The sequence below is a fragment of the Dromiciops gliroides genome, chromosome 1 (assembly GCF_019393635.1).
Source record: "Dromiciops gliroides isolate mDroGli1 chromosome 1, mDroGli1.pri, whole genome shotgun sequence".
Lineage (NCBI taxonomy): Eukaryota > Metazoa > Chordata > Mammalia > Microbiotheria > Microbiotheriidae > Dromiciops > Dromiciops gliroides.
The window spans coordinates 751,758,944-751,781,256 of NC_057861.1; the positions used below are offsets into that span (position 1 = coordinate 751,758,944).

Below are 22,313 nucleotides of genomic sequence, written 5' to 3' on the forward strand. Positions count from 1 at the left end.
CAGACTTTGTCCTTTCTTAAAACTTGTCCTTTTCTACTTGCTCCTTCCTTCTATTGTGGGCTAGAAGGGGAAAGCTGAGAACAAACAAATCAATTAGAAATATTGGGAGCTCAACATTCCTCCCCTCCCCCGAAAACAAACAAAAACAGAGAACAAGTGGATCTCTCCCTTGATCTCAAAGAGACTTTTAACCTGAATTCATAAAGGCAAAAGTGTTTGGGCCTCCAGAATTAGGTTCAGATCAGGATTTGAACTTTTGATGACTGGCTATTTGAAACCCAATGCACCATTCCAACCCTGTGGTTTAGTCATTCTATTTTATGACTTGAAAAATAATCAGATCTTTCAGCAAGGTCTCAGTGGTCAGACCATTGAGAAATGCCCTATCTTTGACCAGTCAGGCTGTACAAGGCCATTTTTTGTAGGTCTCAGTAGCCTGGGATGAACAGTGAATAAATAACAGGGTCAGGGTGACAGGGCAGGCTCTCATATAGCCCAGGTTCAAACCAATGGGAAACTGTGCTCATAGAAATCCCTAAGAGGTTGTGGTTCAACCCATAGGCAGGGATGGGATTATGTAAATACAGGATTAAACAATTAAAATGCATGTAACTATTTAAAAGCCTCTGAGTTTTTAAGCCAGATGGTGAAAGAGCATCTTGGGAGCTGCTTTTTTCACCCTATTTAATTCAGCAAATAGTCCTACTATGGAGAGAAGCCAGATTCAGAAAGACAAGAGAAAAGGAACTTTCAATTTTTCTAAGTATCAGATGCTGCTTAGAAATACTGCAATTGATAAAAATATTTTTGGTTTGTATTTTTTTGTTTCTTTCCCCCTCTTTGTATGACATTTTCGGTTTAAAAATAATACACTCTTTAGTCCTCATGTCTGTTATATACAGTCTATTGCTCTAATGAAAAGGGGAAACATGTTTGTTTGGTTTTTTAATTACTCTATTTGTGTTTAATGTCTCTACTAAGCTATTTTAGTCAGATTCTATTCTTGACTTGTTTTAATCTTGAGGACTTTATGGCTACCTATTTGTGTATGTATATACATACACAGATGGCATGTTTGTGTGGTCCAAATGGTACTATTTGCACATTTCACATTCTGTATTTTACTCCAAGGGAGAGGGACTGGAGTTAATTGATGGGTGTCTCTTTGTACCTTAACTGGGGCATTAATTACCCCTAGGAATGGCCAAAGGGTAGTTCCTCAGCTTCTGGGCAATAGGAAGGGGGTCTTTGGTACAAATGTTAATTAAATTAGAGACCAGAAGCCAGATTGCAGCCTAATGTTGGCTTTTCTGTGGAGCAAAACAAAACTCCCTTTTATATGCCTCCAAATGACAGAACCCCAAAACTTCAGGATTTTTTTTTAATTCAAAAAGATGTTATTAGTCCCTAGAAATCTCCCTTCTGTATGTCTAGTCGCTTTGATTCAGAATTAGAAAAAAGAAAGAAAGAGAGAAAGAAAGATAGGTAGATAGATAGACAGACAGACAGAAATCATGGAGGAGGGGGGCAGCTAGGTGTAGCAGTGGATAGAGCACTGGCCCTGGATTCAGGAGGACCTGAGTTCAAATCTGACCTCCACACTTTACATTTACTAGCTATGTGACCCTAGGCAAGTCACTTAACCCCAATTGCCTCACCAAAACACCACCACCAACAACAACAAAAAGCCAAACAAACAAAAAAGAAATCATGGAGGAATGGCTCTTTTATCATGCAAAAATAACATCTATACATAATGAGCTTCTAATTATGACAAAGGAGGCAGAGAAGAGTGCAAAGAGAGAGTCAGCAAAACCTGCAAAGCTTGAAACAGACAGAGAAAGAAAGAGGTGACAAAGGATTTCTGGGTTGTTTCCTAGAAGGGAACTCAACTATGACTCTACTTACGTCTAATAAACTGTGAGCCCGGTCACTGCTCTCTTTGTTGGTTCTGCACATAGCCTGGTAGTCATAAAGTGTAATCCTGGGCCAGGAGAAGAAAAGACACACCAGTCATACTACAGAATATAAATAGGAACTTTCCTCTGAAGGAAAAAAAAAAGTGGGTGATTATAGGAAAGGGGAAGATCAATTCAAATCCATTCTTGACATGGAAGCATATTAGCAGGTGTGAACACCTTTCCCCACAGCAGTAACTAACTAATCAAGCCTCACATCATCTTAGGAGGAAAAAAAGCAACAATAAAGCAAAAAAAAAAAAAAAGCCCCAATCTATAACACCAATGTGAAAGCATGAAGAATGAGCTCTGTCATTTAATTTGGGGCCACATATGGAATGGAATTCAATTCAATCTTTTATGTCAATTCAACTCAACAAGAATATGTCAAGTGCCAACTGTGAGCCAGCCATACTTTAGGTTCTGTGAATATGTATAGCCAAGAAGCAGCCTTCTCTCAGCTAGACTACATTCCAGTGGAAGGAAACAACAGGTCTACCTATAAAGAAATAGAAAACATACACAATGCAAGGCAATTTAGGAACACTAAAATGGGGGTGATGGTGAGGATCAAGGGTGACCTTCTGTTCTGTAGAAGAGTGAGCCTTAAAGGAACACAAGGATTTCAAGGAGAAGCCCATGTATTAGGTGTCTTAGCTCCAAGGAATATGGCAGATAGGAAATGATGCATGGTCTTTGATTCTAAATTGCCAAATGCCAATCTGAATATGAACCAAAAGATGGCTGCTATCCCCAGAAAGGAATTTGCTTCATGATTCTTCCAATACAAAGTGACTACATTTTTTGAGATCCTGGTACTTCATTTGGATGATGGATACACCTTGATGGATACAGTGCCTTGACTATGATGGGTCAAAGGAATATCTCCACTTGTCTTCAGGGCTTGTACATCATTCCATGTGCATGGGGGCCAAAACCTTCCTGCTCTAGATATAAGATTACATTTTCATGCCCAAAATGATTTGACTGTTAGTTAGGCTTTGTTTACTGCAGAGTCAAGTGTATGTGTGTGTGTGTGTGTGTGTGTGTGTGTGTGTGTGTTTAATGTTGAAACAAATTTATTAACCAGACACTGATAGATTACTAACCAAGTTTTACTGGTTAAACCTCTGAAAATAATCAATTTGTACCTCCCTCTGTATGTGTTTGTATACATGCACAAAAGCCAAGCTGCTCGTGTGCCCATGAAACAAAGCTGATCTGCATTTCCCTCAATATCAGTGATAGGATGCAATAGCTAGCACTTATATTGGACTTCAGTCAATACAAAGAGCTTTTTACCCACAGCTTGCCAAGTAGGCTTATGACTGTTTTGTTTGCCAAGTGAGGAACCTAAGAGTCAAATTGGTTTGAAGGTATCTGGATAATCAGTGACAGGTATGACTCAAACCTATTTCCAAATTCAGTTATCTTTCCACTATTCCTCAACTTTCTCTATTTCATAAAAAATTCAGTTCAGTTTGTGTGTGTGTGTGTGTGTGTGTGTGTGTGTGTTACCTGAGCATTTAAGTTATTTATCATTTGGTTAGGTTTTTTTTGTTAGTAATTAGTTAAGTATCCTGTGTCTACATTTTCATGTGGTTAAAAGGAAAGGTAGTTTCATAGATCACAGACTGGCAAAATTTCAGAGTAGGAAGGGAACCAATGACATTTGGTCTCTTGCTGGGCAAATGATCTTATCTCCAATATATGTAAGGAGTGGTCATCAGCTTCTTAAAGAAGGTGGTTGTTTAGAGATGAACCAGTTGTTTTGGTTCATTGAATTATGAAATCATTCATAACTGTTAAGATCATAAGTAAGGCAAGCTTCCCGCATGCCATGTTGGCAAAAATGAGTGATATTCTCTGGTCATCTTCCTGGCATCAAGATATTTTTCCTACTTAGTCCTTCCTCTTCCAACCCCTCCCCCCAACCTTTGGACTCAAATATCAAAAGTCCTGCCTTTCACCAGCTAATAACTTTGCTAATTATGTTAATGCCTCATTACTTTTTCATTGTCAGCTCTTGTGGTCTGCAGAAAGGTTCCCAATTGTTTGATGGTCCTGGATTTAGGGCTGAAAGGGACTTCAGAAGCCATCTAGTCTAATGCCAATATGTTAGAGATGTGGAAGTTTCAGCCCAGAGAACTGCCTTAGATCATTCTAGGTCACATTCCTGGTAAGGAGAAGACCAAGGATTCAAACACAGGTCCTGTGAGTCCATAGAAATGACCCAAGGATCAATCACTGCCTTCTTTTTAATACTTTTATACTTAATGCCTTATAGACTATTCCAAATGGACATAAAAGGAATGTTTTTGTAATGGATTTAGTGTGCTGGAGTTAGGACAACTGCAGTAGCAGTGAGGCTAATAGGACCAGCAAACACATTCTTCTGTTGCCATAGAATTTGGACTCTGTTCTACTCTTGAGTCTTCATTTTCAAGTTTTTAATTATGTGTAGTTTAGAGATTTTATTTGGCTTGAATATGTCTAATAAAAAGCATTATTCTTCATTTTGTATGGATCCACACTATGTCTGGGCAGTTGTTGGTGATATTTTGGTCAATGATGACATATTGGCATAACTTATTTGTGGAATTCTCAAGGATATTTGGGTATTTGCATTTGTAACAGGGGGATTCAGCATCTGTTAACTTCTGATGTGTAAGTCTTGCCATCTGATTGTGTCTTTTGAGGTATAATACTAAATTTTGCAAACTGCAGTGATAGATTGCCTGCTTTTCACTATTTTATTGCATAACTACATTGACATGACCATTCTGGGCTCCTTAAGGATAACCATTTTCTAATTTCTAGTGGTACTGGCTTGATCCTAAACCACCATCATATAATTCTCTTTCTCCACACCAAATGACATCTTCTAGCTATTCATTTGACACTTCTTTGGAGATGTATTGCTGGTAGAGTTTATATGGATTCTGTTATAGAGGGCCTTTTGATTCCACCATCAGATTTCTTGGTTCATAGACTCCATGCAGAGAAAAACAACTTTTGGATATGTTTGCCAATCTCAATGGCGTAGACTGTGTCAACTTTTACTACTGATTTGTAAAGTCAGGTCTACTTGTTCCACTAGTTTGTGTGTGTGTGTGTGGGGGGGGATTATGTAAAAATTTAACCCATTAATTGGGAGCTCTTTTACTATCCATCAATCTTCCTTCTCCTTTGATAAGGAAATATTAACTATTTTATCTCTGCCTTGGCATGACAAGCACATGTTTAATTACTATAATATGGAGCTTTTATTCTAGTTGGACTGTTGTTCATTTTGTCATTATTATAATTATTTTATTCTCATGTAATTGATTAGGGCTCAAATCAAATAGGTGCCAGGACAAGTCAGTATCCTGAGGATATGACTTTAAATTCAATATACTAACAGACTGTCATACATATCAATGTAATAATTTCTTTGTCTCACTGAAATCAACCTTAGAGCCACTTCAGCAATAAACTGGATCATGTGGGTGATATGCACCTCCTCCCCTGATTCTGATGATAACAACAATACCAACAATGGTGCGGCTGCTGATGGCAATGACAATGACAATGGAGGACTCTGTGGGGAGCTTTAAAAATATTCTTTGCTTGAGGTTCATTCCAGGGGATTCTGTTATACTTTGATACTTGGATGGATCTGCAATTTCATAGTTATGGGCATTCCGGACAATGACAAAGATAGCAATCCATCCCCCCTCTAGAATCTTGTCCTTTTCCTCCTGTTAATCATTCATGCTGGTGGGTAGAGAGAATCCACTCCAAATGTTAAGGGTCTTTCTCTACCTCTCTTGATATTGCTTGGATACCAGTTGAGCACACAGCCCTCCCTTTAGTTCTGTATTGCTCAAAGGCCTATGACCTGCTCATTTCTTTTTCCCAGCCTCTATCTCTCTGAGATTCAAGGAAAAGGAACCTTCCAAAATGAAGAAATCAACTTATGAATGAAATTAAATTATATGTACCTTAGGGGCAGCTAGATGGCACAGTGGATAGAGCACCGGCCCTGGAGTCAGGAGTACCTGAGTTCAAATCCAGCCTCAGACACTTACTAGCTATGTGACCCTGGGCAAGTCACTTAACCCAAATTGCCTCACTAAAAAAAAAAAAAGAAAAAGAAAAAAATTATATGTACCTTAGGGCTCTACATCATCTAATAAGCTCACAGAGGGAAGGTCAGAGAATTCATATGGCAAGCAGGCCTTAATGCTTCCTTGAAGCCCCTTTTCTAGCCCTTCCCTACATGTTTGAGTGAAACTCAAGGGCTCTGAGGAGGCTCCCTGGAACAGCATTTCTGTCTTTCTTGTTGATATTACACTTATCTAATATCAGTGCCATTTTAGGAGGTTATAAAGTAAACTGCTCCCCCTTTCCTTCACCACACTTAAACAGATTTAACTACATGTTGCAAAAAAAAGCAAGACTGACCGATTATTACCTTTTTTGAAGTGATTCTGTTACTCTTTGCAATGACTACATTTTGTGGCTACCTGTATCCTGTTTGGCTGATTCTAGTTAAAGGATATGATGATTGCTGCTTTTCTTCTGATCTAAATTTAAGCTCTAAGAATGAAGCCCATCCCAGGGCTGATGGTGGATAGGCCACTTCTTGCCTACATGCAGGACCAGTCATTTATTCTCATTGCAGATAACATAACCAGAGCCCTGTGACATCACCACCCAGCTCTTTCAGCCCCTACCCACAGCCTTCCAACTTATCATTAACATCATTGTGCTCAGCAAACCAGTGGCTTTGAAACTTGGATAGAAGACAGATGGGACTCTGCAGAAGAAGCTGGAGCTCATGCAGAACAGTATGAGAGGTCACAAGGCACTGGTGGCACTAAGAGATTTAGAAGGAAGATCACTGGATGACCAATTTTCTGATAAGTGAAAATTTTCATTTTACTCCTTTTATTCCCATTGCAATAAGTATAATAATTGAAATATGCCAGAACTACATAATGTTAGAGCTAAAAAAAGCCATATGAGATCATCTAATCCAATGTCTTCATTTAATAGGAAAGGAAGAAACAGATCTGCTGATTTAGCCTTCACCATACATTTTCAAAGAACTTAATAACAGTTTTCAGTTATTACTTCAAATGAACCTCACAATAATACCATGACGTAGATGCTATTCATTTTACAGATGAGAAAACTGAGGATCAGCAAGCACAAGAGACTTGTTCAGGGACACACAATCAATAATTTTCTGAGGTGGTATTCAACCTGAGGCCTTTGAGATACCAAGCATAGTACTCTTTCCTCTCTGCCACATGCCTTCTTACTTAACAAAGTGCTTCCATTTGCATTCCTTTCATCCTCACAACATCTGTGACATAGGTAGGTGAGCTATTATTATTCCAACTTTAAGAGCAGGTGGTTTTTTATATATATAAGTCTTTCTATCTATCATCTAATGTGAGTCTTACAGATGAAGAAATTGAGACTCAGGGGCAGCTAGGTGGCACAGTGGATAGAGCACAGGCCCTGGAGTCAGGAGGACCTTAGTTCAAATCTGGCTTCAGACACTTAACACTTACTAGCTGTGTGACCCTGGGCAAGTCATTTAACCCTAATTACCTCAGCAAAAAAACAACAACAACAAAAAACAAAAAACAAAAAACAAACAAAAAGAAATTGAGACTCAGAAAGATGAAGCAACTTGCTTTGGCTCACAGAGATAGGAAGGCTCAGAGGTTGAATTCAAGTGCAGGTCTTACTAACGTGAAGCCTAGAGCTCTCTCATTATGCAATAATATCCCTGGAAAACCAAGAAAATGACAGATATTATTAAATACACTTTATAGAAGTGGAAACTGAGATTTTAAGAGGTTAGGGCACTTGACAGAAGCCATTGAGGTAGAAAGTGGTAGGTAGTGAAGCTTAGCATCTTTTTCATTATACTAGCTATCTTTTCAAGCAAATAGTATGGCCACAACAAATGTGTGTATGTATGCATGCATGTATATGTAAATTGTATACATGTGTGTATATACATATACAAAGACATATATACTACTCACACATTTGTATGCATGTATATGTATATATTTAAGCTAAGCATCAACTAAAATAAATCTCAATTAATATTTAAAAATATGTTAGTAATAAGATTTGAAACCAATATTCTCAGGAACATATATGGATATTATAACATTCAAATCTATCAGTTAAGATGATGATCATCTAAGGCAATATGTACAAACCAATAAAGAATTACTTATGTTTTATAAGACATGTTTCAAGTTAAGTAGAGGAAGGAAGAAAGGGAAGGAGAGAGGGAAGGAGAAAGTAAGGGAGGAAGGGAGGGAGGGAGGGAGAAAAGAAGGAGGAAGGGAGGAAGGACAAGGAAAAGAAAGAAAAAATAAGTACTTACAATGTTCTAGGCACATATTAAATAATAATATGTTGAGATGGAAAATTCTGTAAAAGGGATTTGTTGGGGGCAGCTAGGTGGCGACGTGGATAAAGCACTGGCCCTGGATTCAGGAGTACCTGAGTTCAAATCCAGCCTCAGACACTTGACACTTACTAGCTGTGTGACCCTGGGCAAGTCACTTAACCCCCATTGCCCCACAAAAACAAACAAACAAAAACCCACCACCACCACCACCACCAACAACAACAACAAAGGGATTTGTTGTATCTGGGTAAAGTAGTTCAATACAATTTAACCAGCATTTCTTATGTATGCACTATGTGACAGGCATTGCAGTAGGGAAGGGAGATAGGAGGACAAAAGAAAGGAAAGGAAAGGAAAAAGACAAGAAATGGCCCTTACCCTCAAGGAACTCGCATTCTACATGGTACACAAGGAAATAATGAAGTTTCTCAACACAATTTTGGGACATAGAGAGATCACCAACAATTTGAGGAATTCTAGATGGCTTCCTATAGGAGATGGGACAGAAGCTAGGCTGTAGAGGAAGCTCAGGATCCTGGGAGGTGGAGGTCTTGAAGAGAGAGTGCCTTTTACACATGACACATGAAGTTTCTCTGGAAGCTGTCATTGAACCAATACCACCATTGCTTCAGAAAAGGGAGTGTCATTCAAGGGTTCTGAAATTCCACTCACTGTCCCGTGACCTCTGGAGGAAAACCTTTCCAGTTGCTTGTCCCCTGCCGTATTTCCTTCCCCTTTTAGAATGTATGTTGCTAGAGTTCATGGCTGTCTTGCTATTCAATTTGTATCCTTAGTGCCTAGCCCACAGTGAGTATTTGATGTTTTCATTGAATTCCAATGAATGTTTTCATTCATATTCACTGTTACTTGGGGAATAACAAAACAAAACAAAACATGAGGCCAGGAGTTAGCATGTCCTACACAGACAATGTCTATCAGGCTAATTTTACTAGAGAATTGATGGAGAATGGATGAAAAGAGTAATATGAAATTATTGAAAAAGCAATATGAAGAGGGATGTAGAACATTGAATACCATGTCGAAAGCTTTGCTTTTAATATATTTGAGGAGAGGATGACATGGTCAGGTATGTGATATGTGATTTGGGAATATCTGTTTGTGTGCTGGGTAGAGGATGGATTTGGAGAGGGAAGAGAGAAAAGGAGACAGGGAGGGCCAGTGAGATTGTGCTAACATAATTCTCCCCTCTCAGAAAGAAGTTCCCTTGAATACTCAGGCTTTTGGTGATCTAAGTCCTAAGTAATGATTCATAATGTATCTTTTGTTTCCCTCTTCTTACTACACTAGACACCACACTGTTGACATTGTAACCCAAGCTAGGTGGGAAGCACAGTCTATGTCAACAGACACCTGGCTGTTGTACTGTCCTCAGACAATGAATCACATGGTGGAAATGAACTTCTTGAAATAATGAAGCTAAATATACAGTCACTGAATATTCTGACTGCTGTTTAGGAGCCTCTGAAACAAGTCCCAGGGCTAAATTGCCACGAATATGGCTGAAGCCTCCATTGATCTGATGACCTAATCTGAATACTTTAGGAATATTTCATTCAATTTTGGTGGGTGTATTTTAGGAGTGATATTGACAAAGTAGATGTCATCCTAAATCAAACCACATGGGGAGGGACAAGGGTCCATACATGGACTGGCTGAAGGAAATGAGGATATTTTTCCTGGAAAAAAACCAAACTTCCTAACAATTAGAGCTATGGACCAGTGGAATTGGTTATCTTGAGTCTTTAAGGAATATTTGGATGATGATATTTGGGGATACAATGAAGGAAATTTTTTCAAGTATGGTTTAGATAGGCTAAGTGGCTTCTGAAGTTTCTTTCAACTCTGAGATTCCAGAATTCTGTAACAAATTCATGATCTTTGGTGGTTAGTAAGAGGGTTAATCGAATAGACCATAGAAAAAAAATTTCTTTCATTTTTTGTAAGGAAGGGTGTTGCCATTCTTGAAATCAGACAACTCAATATGTATGTGTATATAATCAGCGTGACTTTGTTGCTAACTAATAATTTCTATTATAAGGAACCAAGCTGATCCAATTCTTCACTAGAAAGATCCAAGTGATGTGAATAGAGCATCAGAAATTCATTCTCTCATCTCCTTGTCTCCATTTCCCAAACCCCTCAGCATTATTTTTCTCTTTCCTCCTCCCCCTGGTTGCACAACAAGAAACACCCCCCTCAAGAACTGACTATGCCTAAGCACTCTACCTGTCTCCTTGCTCCCATTTTCACCTGCCTCCTTCGAGATATCCTAAAGTCGGTTTCATGCATCTCCTGAATCTTTAGTGTCTTCTTCTCCACTGGCACCTTCCCATAGTCTTTCCAATGTTCTCCAAACACTCTAACCCCCCTCCACCAAAACACAGTGTTTCCTTTGACCTTCCCACTGTACCTAGCCATAATTCCAATTCTCTCTTTATCTTTACTGCCAACTAAGTCCAAGAGACATTTATTAAATATCTACTATGGGCAAGGCACTATACTTAGCACAAGAAGCCAAAATTAAAACAGCCCTTGTACTCAAAAATATTATATTCTATAAGGAAGAATTAATAAGTGAATATATATTTATATACTTTACTATGTTCTCTAGAATTCTTATTGCAGATTTTTAAAAGAAGGGAGCTGGAAATGACTATGTAACCCAATATATGCCTGAACTGGAATTCTTCTCAAGCCAGGCCTCTATTTTCCCATATCCTCCTAAGGCAACTCTTTGTTGGCCTTTGGACAATATAAATTATTAGGAAGTTCTTGCTTGAGACAAAAATCTGTCTTTTTTGTAAATTCCTCCCATTGATCCCTTTTCTACCCTCTGGGGCCAAGAAGAAGTCTGATCCCTTCTGCACATGGGTTAGTCATGCCATTTGTAGTTAGTCATTGAGGGTAACCCTCAATTATATACTTAATCTATTATCTTGCATTGTTTTTTAATTGTTTCACATGCCTCTCCAACTGCACTGTACATTTCTGGAGGGCAGACACCATGTCTTATCCTGTATGCTCCATGAAGCTTAAGCCCAGTAGCCATTCAATGAATTCCTGCTTATTAATAGATCTGATTTCTGAGATTTGCCTATACCAAGGAAGAGTAGCTTGCTCCAGGCCCCTACCCAGAGCATCTAGTGACTCTTTGTGTCTCATTTCTGAGTGCCCCCAAAGCCCATCAGAGACCCTTTGGGTGAAGAGGAGGGTATGTCTTTGAAAAACCTAGAGCTTGTGGGAAATAGAGAAAGTCACTATTCAGAGCCTGTTCATCTTTTGGAAGCCTGTACCTTACCAAGTCCTTGTTGGAATGCATATTATCTCTTAGAACAGACAAACACATTAGATTTTTAACTCATTTTAAGTAAAAACTCAACAAGAGAAAGTTTTCAACATTTGTTTTCATAGGATTTTTAGTTCCAATTTTTTTTGCCACCCTCCCTTCCTTCCCTCCTCCCCAAGACAGAAAATAATCTACTATAGGTTATATATGTACAATCACATTAAACATATTTCTGCATTAGTCACATTGTGAAAGAAGAGTCAGAGCCCAAGGGAAAAACCTCAAAAAATAAGGGGGAAAAGCCCCAAAGTAGAAACAGCATGGTGCAATCTGCATTCATAAACCACAGTTCTTTTTTCTGGATGTTGAAGACATTTTCTATCATGAAATTCTTTGAAATTGTTCTGGACCATTGCATTGCTAAAAAGTGCCAAGTCTTTTACCATTGTTCATCACACAATGTTGCTGTTACTGTGTACAATGTTCTCCTGGTTCTGTTCCTCTCAGTAAGTATCAGTTCATGTAAGTCCTTCCAGGTTTCTCTGAACTCCTCTTGCTCATCATTAGTTTTCACATTGATTTTTTAAAACTTTGTGTTCTAAATTTTCTTCTTCCCTCCCTCTTCATCTCTCTCTATGAAATCCAGCAATTCAATATGTAATACATGAGCAGTTATGCAAAACATCTTCTCATTAGTCAGGTTGTGAAAGAAAACAGAAAAAATACCTTTAGAAAGAAGACCTAACAAATAAAATTATACTTCAGTCTGTATTCAGATACCATCAGTTCATTCTCTGTTAATGGTTTCCATTTATCATATGCCCTTCTGATATCATCCTGCTCATCATTACTTTCAGAGTTACTATTGCTAACTGTATTAACTGCTATCTTATTCTCTCCCCTTGATATTTACTCTATTTTCTATCTTCCTTCACCGCCAACAACAGAAAGAAACAGTAGTGTTTTGGTTTGAGAAATTGCTTAATGTCAATGCACTTGACTCAAGAGAGCTGAATGCTGGGGAAGCCACAAAATGTTTTGTGTTTCCATTTTCTCTAATTCTTGCCTACAATGGACAACTTGAGTACTGTGGCTTCATTTTAAAGCAGCATAAATATTATTTGACTCCCCCAGTCAATACTGCCTAACAAAAAAGCCTCTGTAGCACATAGAAGGCAATGTAGGGCCTGGGAAGGGACGTGAGGATGGAGGACAGGAAGAAAGGAGTAGCTGAAATAAAGGATAAGGGATCTGGAAAGAATGAGGTTGCATAAGAAAAGACACTGAGGGGAAAGGATGGAAAGGCAGGGAAAGTGAACCAGAGGGGTGAGAGACAGAAGGAAATAAGGGAGACTAGGGGAAGGGGGAGGGAAAATTGGAGAAAGTAGAAGGGAACATAGGAATTGGACATTTGGAAGTGGGTTGTTACTTTGAGGAAAAACCTAAACAAAACAAAACAACCCTGAGCCTGGAATCAGAGAACCTGAGTTCTAATTCTGGCTTTGCTACTTTGTAGATGTCTGATATTGAGCTGATCCCATTCCTTCTCTGGGGCTAAGTTTCTTAATCTTAAAACTGGGCAGATCAGATAAGGTGTTGTCTTGATTATTTCTTGCTCAAGATTCTATGATCTTATAATAAAATTTCCTATACCCAATATAGGAAGCATGACCTTGGTTGCTTATGTTACCCTAGAAAACTTTTCCATTTACATCTATTTTGACCTAAAACAAGTTATTTTGAAGATCTTTCCGGAGCTAACTGTTGAGTATAGGCATATTGAGCCAAATACTGTTTGCTTTTGGGGGGCACCCCTTGATTGAACCAACTCCATATAGCCAAAGGTGGGGCATTGGACATTGGGTTAAACTGTACATGTGAATAAAATACATTACTATACTCTACCCTAAGAGAAATAGCTAGCTAATTATGGAAGCTTTAGTAAATGTGAATTTGGAGCTGTTTGCTTTACTTAAGGAGAGGTCCACCTGCAACTTGTAAACCCCTCCATACCAGAGGACCTGGCCCAGGGAAAGCACTTGTCCAAATCAATCTGCCTTCTTGTTCCCCTCAGCATTACTCTTCAACAATGTGTATTTCTAGGGAAATTGTCAGGCCAATAGGAAGCCAAGAAGGCCATTACAATCAGTAAATGAGTGACTGAGTATTAAAAATTGGTAGAAAGTTCAGCATTAAAGGAAAGAAGCTGTCCAAACAAAACAGACTTTTCCATTAACACCCTCTAGACACTGTTTCCAGAGCATTTCTCTAAAATATAATGTAATCGGCAGAGACTTGAAATGCAAGTCTCCTGACATAAAAGCAAGCCTGTTTGTTTCCTCTGGGGGAGGCCAGGGTAGATAATAGGGGGAGGGAGGTCTTGATCCTTACTTGCATTTAGAGTTTGCATTTTCAAAACCATTCTGTCTGAAAGTGACAATTTTTAGAAACCTGACAAGAATCAGATGGAAAAAGTAGTTTCAGGAAAGGAAAAGAAGACAGAATTCCACCAAGACAAATGAAGGTAATCAGTAAATGCCAAAGCAGATTGCTCAGGTCTGTGGGCACCTAGAAAAGATTAATAGGCTTTTTTGGGTGAAAACCCCAAAAGATTGCCCCTCTGAAGCTTAGAAACTGGGGGACCTTTGATGAATCACTTGGAATTATCATAGGCATGTTGAACCAAATGATTGAGATGATTTTTTGAGGTGTCATCTCCTGACTGGACCAATGCCACATAGGCAGTCACCTCTTGTCCCACTACCTAGCCCCCAATCCTCATCATCTGCAAAGGAACAGGCTTGGCCTGATGACCTTTGAGGTTGCTTCCAGTCCTGGTCTTTGATCCCACAACAATAAACAGAAACACAGACAAGACAAGGGAAGGAAGGAGGTTTGAAACCAATTCAAATGAATGGTGAGGCAGCCAGGTTGTCAGCAAGCTGGAGCCCAAATTTCTGTCATATGGGACCTTTGGTCCTAAAGTTTAATTAGTACACAAATGAATGAGGGAATGAATAAATGTAAAATGAATGAAAAAATACTGAAGTCCTTTCTATGTGACCAATACAATAATAATAGTCAAAATTATAATTATTATCATAGCACCACCACCACCACCAGTCGTTCACAATCAGACAATGAGTTAGACTTTAAAAAGCACTTTCCCTCCAGAAATTCTGGAAGGTGAGAGGTTCAGCTATTATTATCTTTATTTTTCAGATGAGGAAGCTTGTTGAAAACAAAATTCTAAGGAGATTGCTATAGTTCTGCATGAGCTCATCTAGGTGGGCATTCCCTTCATTGGATGAGGTGCAATCCACCCACCCTCTCCTGGTTTTGCACAGTTGTCATTGTGCTGCCACTCATCCACTATAATGGAATTGACTGAAAAATGAAGTTGTCTTATTCTAATTCCAAGCTTCTTCATAGTGTGTGTGCGTGTGTGTGTGTGTACTTTCCTTCTTTTTCATCTTTTTCTTCTTCATCATCATCATCACCTTTTCTTTTTTTCCTTTTCCCTCCTCCTCTTCCTCCTCTTCCCCCTCCCTCTTATTCTTCCTCCTCTTTTGCTTCTTCCATTTAACTTTTTCATCTATTCTGGCTTATACTCTGAAACTCAGTCTCTCTCGGGACAAATTAAGAAAAGCTGACCAAATAATCATGGGCATTCAGTAATCAAGTGCATTTGAGGGGAACAATATGTGAATTTTGTGGTAATTTTGGCCACATAGACTTCACATCAAGGCCTCAGGAGAACATCAAGAAGTTGAGAGATAGACAGACATTGATCCTATTCATGAGACCCAAAGAATACTTGAGAGAATCCAGTGACTCTCTATTTCTCCTAGGATAAAATATAATATCCTTATTTGGTTTATAAGTCCATTCACAACATGGTCCCCATCTTCACTCCCAGGCTTCTTAGACCTTCCTCCTCACCATTTACTTGGTCATACAGTGATGCTGGCCTCCTTACTATCTTTTGTACTTGACACTTCATCTCTCAATTCAAGACATTTTTTTTCTGGCTCTTCACTATTCCTGAAACAGTCTTCCACTCATGGCTACCTCCTGAATTTCCTGGCTTTCTTCGAATCCCAGCTAAATCTCCACTTTCTTTCCTGGACCCACTTAATGATGATGCCTTTCCTCTGAGGTCATGTTCCATTTATCTTGTGAATAATATGTGTGTACATTGCTGTTTGTATATTGACCCCCACATTAGATCAGAAGCTCCTTGGGGTCCCAAAGTGTTTCTGTCTTTCTTTTCATTTCCAGTACCAGGCAAAGAGTAAGCCCTTAAAAAATGCTCATTGACTTGACTAAATCTGATGGTGAAAATTTGCACTCAGATCTCTGAAGATTTGGAAAACTGAATTTTATGGGCTTTTTCACTTTTCCCTTGTGGATTTTAACATCAGGATGCTATTATCCTATCGTCAGCAGTAGTTGACCAATATAGCTTTGTTTTATCTAGTTTTGCATTGATCTTAGATGCAAAGTTAATTAAAAGATAAATTTGCATCTTAGATGCAGTTGCAGGAAACCTATCCCTTTGCCAAATTGCTTCTGAGACCCTGGGTTGTGGAGGGGGTAGAGAACAGATGTTTTTAGGTGAATGAATAAATACCCACAGATAGCCCCATACACAGCTTCACAGGGGACCAGGAAAGACAGAAGAAGAGGAAAAATGTTCAGGAATACTGTGTTGGGGGGGTGGACTTTTGTTTGGACACTGTTCTATTAGTTTCTGTTCTATCAGACTAAATACAGGTAGATTAATAAAATCTACATTGTGCTTTTTTCTTTGTCTAGACTTTCCACCAATAAGAACTTTATAATGGAATGGATAAAGCACCAGCCCTGGATTCAGGAGAACCTGGGTTCAGATCTGGCCTCAGACACTTGACACTTACTAGCTGTGTGACCTTGGGCAAATCACTTAACCTTCATTACCCTGCAAAAAAGAACTGTACAATGGGTATAATAACACAGGTGAAGGCACTATGGTTTCTGGAATCCACTGAAGTTAGAGTGAGGATTATATTGAAATCCCTTCTGAAACATTTCCTAGCTTTGTGACACGGGATCTTAACCTCCCTTGACCTCAGTTTCCTCATTTGTAAAAGGGATGGCATTACAACTAAGGTACCTCCTATACACAGTTTTAGTTGATAATATAGGAAAGGGGCTTTGAGATCTTTAGAGTGCTATTTAATGTCTGTTTTATATTTGTTATTATTATTACTGCTGTGGTGCAATAGAAACAACTTGGTCTGGGAGCCTAAAATACATGAGTTGAAAACCCACCTTGAGTAATTTATTAAACCTCTCTGAGCTCTTGACACTTCCTTTATACATTGTATAAAGCATTGTAGCAAAGCTGTTGACCTCCACTGAGAGAGCCATTTTGCTCACCAGAGTTCCCTTCACCAATAAAATCAGAGGTGCCATCAATATCCAATGGCAGCCTTTCAGCACTTCAATAATCATAGGAGTGGTCTGAATAAAATGGCTGTGCTTCTCCATCTCTGACTGGAGAGTGGGATCCTTGAAAACCAAATGGATGACAATGGATGTAAAAGATATCTGAGACATCTGTCATGATCTCAGCTTGAGGATGCTGTCTTAAATCATGAGAGTCTAAAACTTAGGGAAAAACTTATAAGGTGTTACTTGAGACCCAGGAATAGTAAATGTCTTTCCCACATATACACAGCTAGAAAGTATCAGAGGCAGAATCTGAACCAAGTTCTCCAAAGTCCACACTCGATCCCCCTCGATGATACTACCTTGGAATTTCAAGGTGGATTAACATTATCTATTCCCTGAGACATAATAGCAGAGAATATGTCAGGTATCTGGACTATTTTACAGTACAGAGAAAGTGGAGAAGGCCTAGCGCCCTGGGGCCTGGAAGAGTTCACACAGTTTGAAAGTTGGAAGGGGGCTCAGGAGTCACCATCTATCCCAACCCATATTCCAAAGGAATCCTCACCTTAATAGACTTGACAAGAGGTCTTCCAATCTTTGCGTGAAGATCTACAAAGGAGGTGGAACACTATACCTCTCATTCCAACTAAGTACCCTGATGGAAAAAGCGCTGGGACTAGAGTCAGGAGGACCTGGGTTCAAATCTATACTCAGATGATTACTAAGTGTGCAACCCTGGGCAATTCACTTAACCTGTTTGCTTTAGTTTTCAAATCCATAAAATATGGATAATATCAACTTTTAACTCCAAGGGTTGTCATGAGGATCAGAAGAGAAAATATTTGAAAAGTGCTTAGTACAGTGCCTGGCATGGAGTAATCACCATAGAAATCTTCCTTGTCTTTACCATCATTGCCGTCATCAACATCATCATTCCATTTTGAGACACGTTTAATTGTTCAGGAGTTTGCTCAGACATTCATCCTAAGTTGACCCTTTTGCAACTTTCACTCATTACTCCTACTCTTGCTCTCTGGGACCAAAGGGAACAAAGGAAATCTCGATGTCCTAAGCCAGTTTTGCCCATGGCTTCCATGTCCTAAGCCTGGCAAATAATCATTGATCTGTTGCCTAAGAAAGATTTCAGTCTGTTCTGGTTCTCTCAATTTGATTAATGATCTACTTTGGCTAAAATTCCTTTGGAAATAGATATCTATTCTTTTTTTTTCTTTTTTCTTTCTTTTTTTTTTTACACTTATTTTTGGTGAGGCAATGAAGGTTAAGTGATTTGCCCAGGGTCATATAGCTATTAAATGTCAAGTGTTTGAGGCCAGATTTGAACTCAGGTCCTCCTGAATCCAGGGCTGGTGCTTTATGTACTGTACCACTTAGCAGTCCCCTCTTTCTTTCTTTCTTTCTTTCTTTTTTTTGTGGGGCAATGAGGGTTAAGTGACTTGCCCAGGGTCAGACAGCTAGTGTCAAGTGTCAGAGGCTGGATTTGAACTCAGGTCCTCCTGAATCCACGGCTGGGGCTTTATCCAGATATCTATTCTTTTATCCACTTCCAATTATTAACAGAATTTGAGAATTTCAATTAGAAGAGGCTTCAGGGACCATGTAGATCAACCTATATCAAAGAAGAATCCCCACAGTGTGATAGAGTGATAAGTTATTTAGTCAATATTTAAAATCACCAAACAAGAACAGTGATAACTTATTATAACCTATTTTTACTATAACCACTTTTTCTTTTCTTTCTCATTTAAGAAATAATCATAGGATCTGAGAATTTGAATTAGAAGGGTCTTAGAGGATCATTTCCCAAAGTGTTAAGGGGTCTAGAAATCCTAGATGCTTATTATCATAAAGTTAGGGATTTAGAACCAAAAATAGACCATTCCATTTAGAGACCATCCCCCACCTTTTCTAGATGAGGAAACTGAGACCAGAGATGAGAAGGGATTTGTTCAATGCCCAACACAATGGGTGACATATCAGTTCTGCAGCCAGGTTTCAAACCCAAATCCCTTAACTGAAAAATCTAGTCCTCTTTCCCTGTCATTAACATTATTAAAAAACAAAAACACTGGATCATTATATTTAAATTTTGACTCTTTGTGCATGGCTCAAGTGACCTTGACAAGACTTTCAAAGTTCTGTGGCATTAGGGAGAATTCAAAGCACTGGTTGTCTTTAATGACATTGCCTGACTCAAGGGTAGAAATAAGATGGAGAACCACTTCTTGTTGGCAACCAGCAGGCTCTAGCTCTCCCATTTGAGCTTGAGGTCTATCATTATATTTCCTCCTATTATGTATTTAACTACATCAGATATTCCTATTAAACACCATTTCAAAGGTTGCCATTCTTCTTGGGAGGTAGAATGAAAGGAGGTGGAAGAGATGGAAGTGAGATGTTCCAAAGCAATGGATTATTTGGGTGTTCAGTTTTCCCATGACCTTTGGAGTTAATGGGGCTCAGCCCAGCTGCTGATGGGACAGAAAAGTAACACAGTTGGGTGTGTGTTGGCAAGGGGGGGGTCAATGTGTAATTAACCAGTGGCCAATGCCAATAGTGTTTCATTTGTGTGTACCTGCCATAGCTAAAATCAGATATAAAGAGACATCATTTTGCTTAGCATTACCACTCTGTCAGCATCAGGTCCAATATTTGTGCAGACTACTTGCTGAGTTACAAAAGGAAAGTCAATTGATTTGGAAAGATATTGTTCAACATCCCCCCTTTTCCCTTTAAATTTGGTCATTTGGACCCTTACCCATTTCCCCCCTTAATGTCATCTTGTGTGTGTGGGGAATTTCTTCCTTTTTCCCAGTGAAAACGTTTCCTGGTTCTCTCCAGTGGCTTGCTTCAATCTGATGCAATGAGCATCACCTTGCAGACCCCAACTTCAATATCAACCTCCAATAAACTGCTCAGCTAACAGGAAGCTCATTGTGGGCTGAGGTTCCAAGGCTCCCCCACTCAGGCGAGAGGCATCAGGTTACATCAAGGCCCTTAGGATGGAATATGCACACCAGGGAAAGCCAGCCAAAGGGGTCAGGCCTGGGCTTGTTTTATGTGACCTCAGTTGGTTTTATTTTATTTAGGCAAACGTTTTTTTGGGGGGGCACAGGGCCCGTAAAAACTCTTACCTCTTAAAGGAGCCCATTGTTAACAATTTGTTCATCACAGCTCCCTCGACCTCACCAAAAAAGTTTCCAGTCTGTAAGAAGACATGAGAAAAAGCACAGATAACTGCTGCAAGAACAGACACTAAGAAATATACATGGCCTATATTAGAGTATGAGGAACTAATGAGTGAGGTTCTATCCACAAAAAAGATGGGTTTTTAAGGCTACTGTAACATTACAAAAATGCAAAAATGCCTTACCAGTAATAAGCGATGAGAACACAAAATAAACCCATAAGCCAACATGAAAGCTTGCACAACACATGGGGAAGGGGTGGGTTGTGCTGGACTGAGGTTAGAATTGTAAAGCTGGTGTCCTCTACCTTGCAGAGGAGACACGTATTAAGGAAGGTATTTTCTCTGGTGAGTAACCTAACACTCCATAAAGGTAAAAATACATTATGGAAAGGGCTTCCTCTACATAATAAAATAAATTGTTTACAATTCCTGGATGACCTGTAACCACCCATATCATCAGCTCTGTGAATTTCCTTGCTTTAGAATGAGTTCTTTCTCAGAGCCACTTTCTGTTGAATACCCTACTTTGTATATCCATGGTTAAGAAGTAGACAGAGAAGGCTAGACCTTTCAAGTATACAGTACAGCTTTGCTGATGACTATCATTCAATTTGGCCTGATGTGAATGAAGATCCCTAACACACCTGATAATGCAAGGTACAGTGTTAACTTCCTACCATGAAGGCAATATGTTTGTAGGTCTGAGATTCAGCCCAGGTGGGGATTTGGAAAATTCAGGAACATGTGCATGTTTTTTTTTTTTTTAAAGTGGGCTTTCCAATAAAAATTTAAAAATGCAATTCAGAACTCTTTCCCTTAGTGGAGGGGGATGGGGGAAGGGTGGCTTAAAAAAAAAAAAGATAATATCCAGATATAAGGCAAGCAAAAAGCTTCCTTCCTTCCTTCTGCAAGGTTGTTCATTCCTGCCACTTTATTGGTACTAATGGAGATATAGTCTTTTAAGGTCAAAAGAAGATGAAGAAAAAGAAAAAGAAAAGAAAAAGAAAAATTCTGAGGATTTATGGGGGCAAAATACATTATATTCCTAAATTACATAAATTCCATTGGTTTTGTATTAACTAAACCCCAATTCCATTACAAGTAACTGAGTTGACCTCAACTATGCACCTGGGAGTTTCCAGGCAGAAATGTTTGCAGACCTCGCCAGAAAAAAAAAAAAAGAAAGAAAGAAAGAAAAGAAAAGAAAAAGAAAGAAAAAAAATTCTTAAAAAAAAAAAAACATTCCTCTGTCTGAATAGTGAGTATAGCCTTTTTCACTTGAGGGAAACTTGGGAGCTTTTCCAAAATATGTGGGTGTGTGTAGCCCGCGAGAAGCCAGGAGGACATTGGTATTTCATGTGCATAAGTATACCAATTTCAATGGAACTAGTTGTTAAATGAAGAAGAATTATCCTAATTGGGGCACAGGAAGTCAGACAGTCTCAAACAAGTCCAGGCTTAAAAGACAAGCAGAGCTATCATGTTGTGTTTTAGTCTTATTCAAGGAGAAGATCAAGGAAGTGAATTGAGCACAGAAGCCTGGGTGAATGTGTAGTATATGTGTGCCTTGGGGCAGGGAGGACTTGGTCAGGGTGGGGAGCTTATGTACAGCTTCCACAACTTGGTAATTGTTGATATTTGCACCAGTCATTTGATTATTTCCTTGGTGGATTTTCATATTTTCCACATAACACAAATATTTATTCTTGCCTCTCCTAGCCTTCTTACAGATATTTCAAGATCAATTCCCCTCTTGGTTAATTGATATGTACAGAGATGCAAAACCAACTTCTATCTAAATTCTGGATCTTCTGAATGTCTTAATTTTTATTTCTTTGCATTGTGGACAGAGATTCAGCTAAATCAGCTCAACTTCACAAAAAATCCTGACAAAGAATTGGCAAAACATTACCTTTGGACTTTCCCTGTATTCTGGAAAAGTTGGGTTACTGCTTGTGTTATATGCTGGAGCTA

At 39.0% G+C, this 22,313-nt stretch overlaps 1 protein-coding gene across 2 annotated transcripts in view; it reads right to left on the reverse strand.

Annotated features, from left to right (window-relative positions):
- The window catches only part of CACNA2D3 (calcium voltage-gated channel auxiliary subunit alpha2delta 3), a 1,069,564-nt gene that overhangs the window by 49,746 nt on the left and 997,505 nt on the right, over positions 1–22,313 (reverse strand). For both annotated transcript variants that reach the window (XM_043978536.1, XM_043978534.1), the window contains 2 exons: positions 20,284–20,354; positions 1,909–1,984 (listed from right to left, as the gene is read on the reverse strand). In XM_043978536.1, the coding sequence (XP_043834471.1) occupies positions 1,909–1,984; positions 20,284–20,354 (147 nt within the window). The remainder of the gene's footprint in view (positions 1–1,908; positions 1,985–20,283; positions 20,355–22,313) is intronic.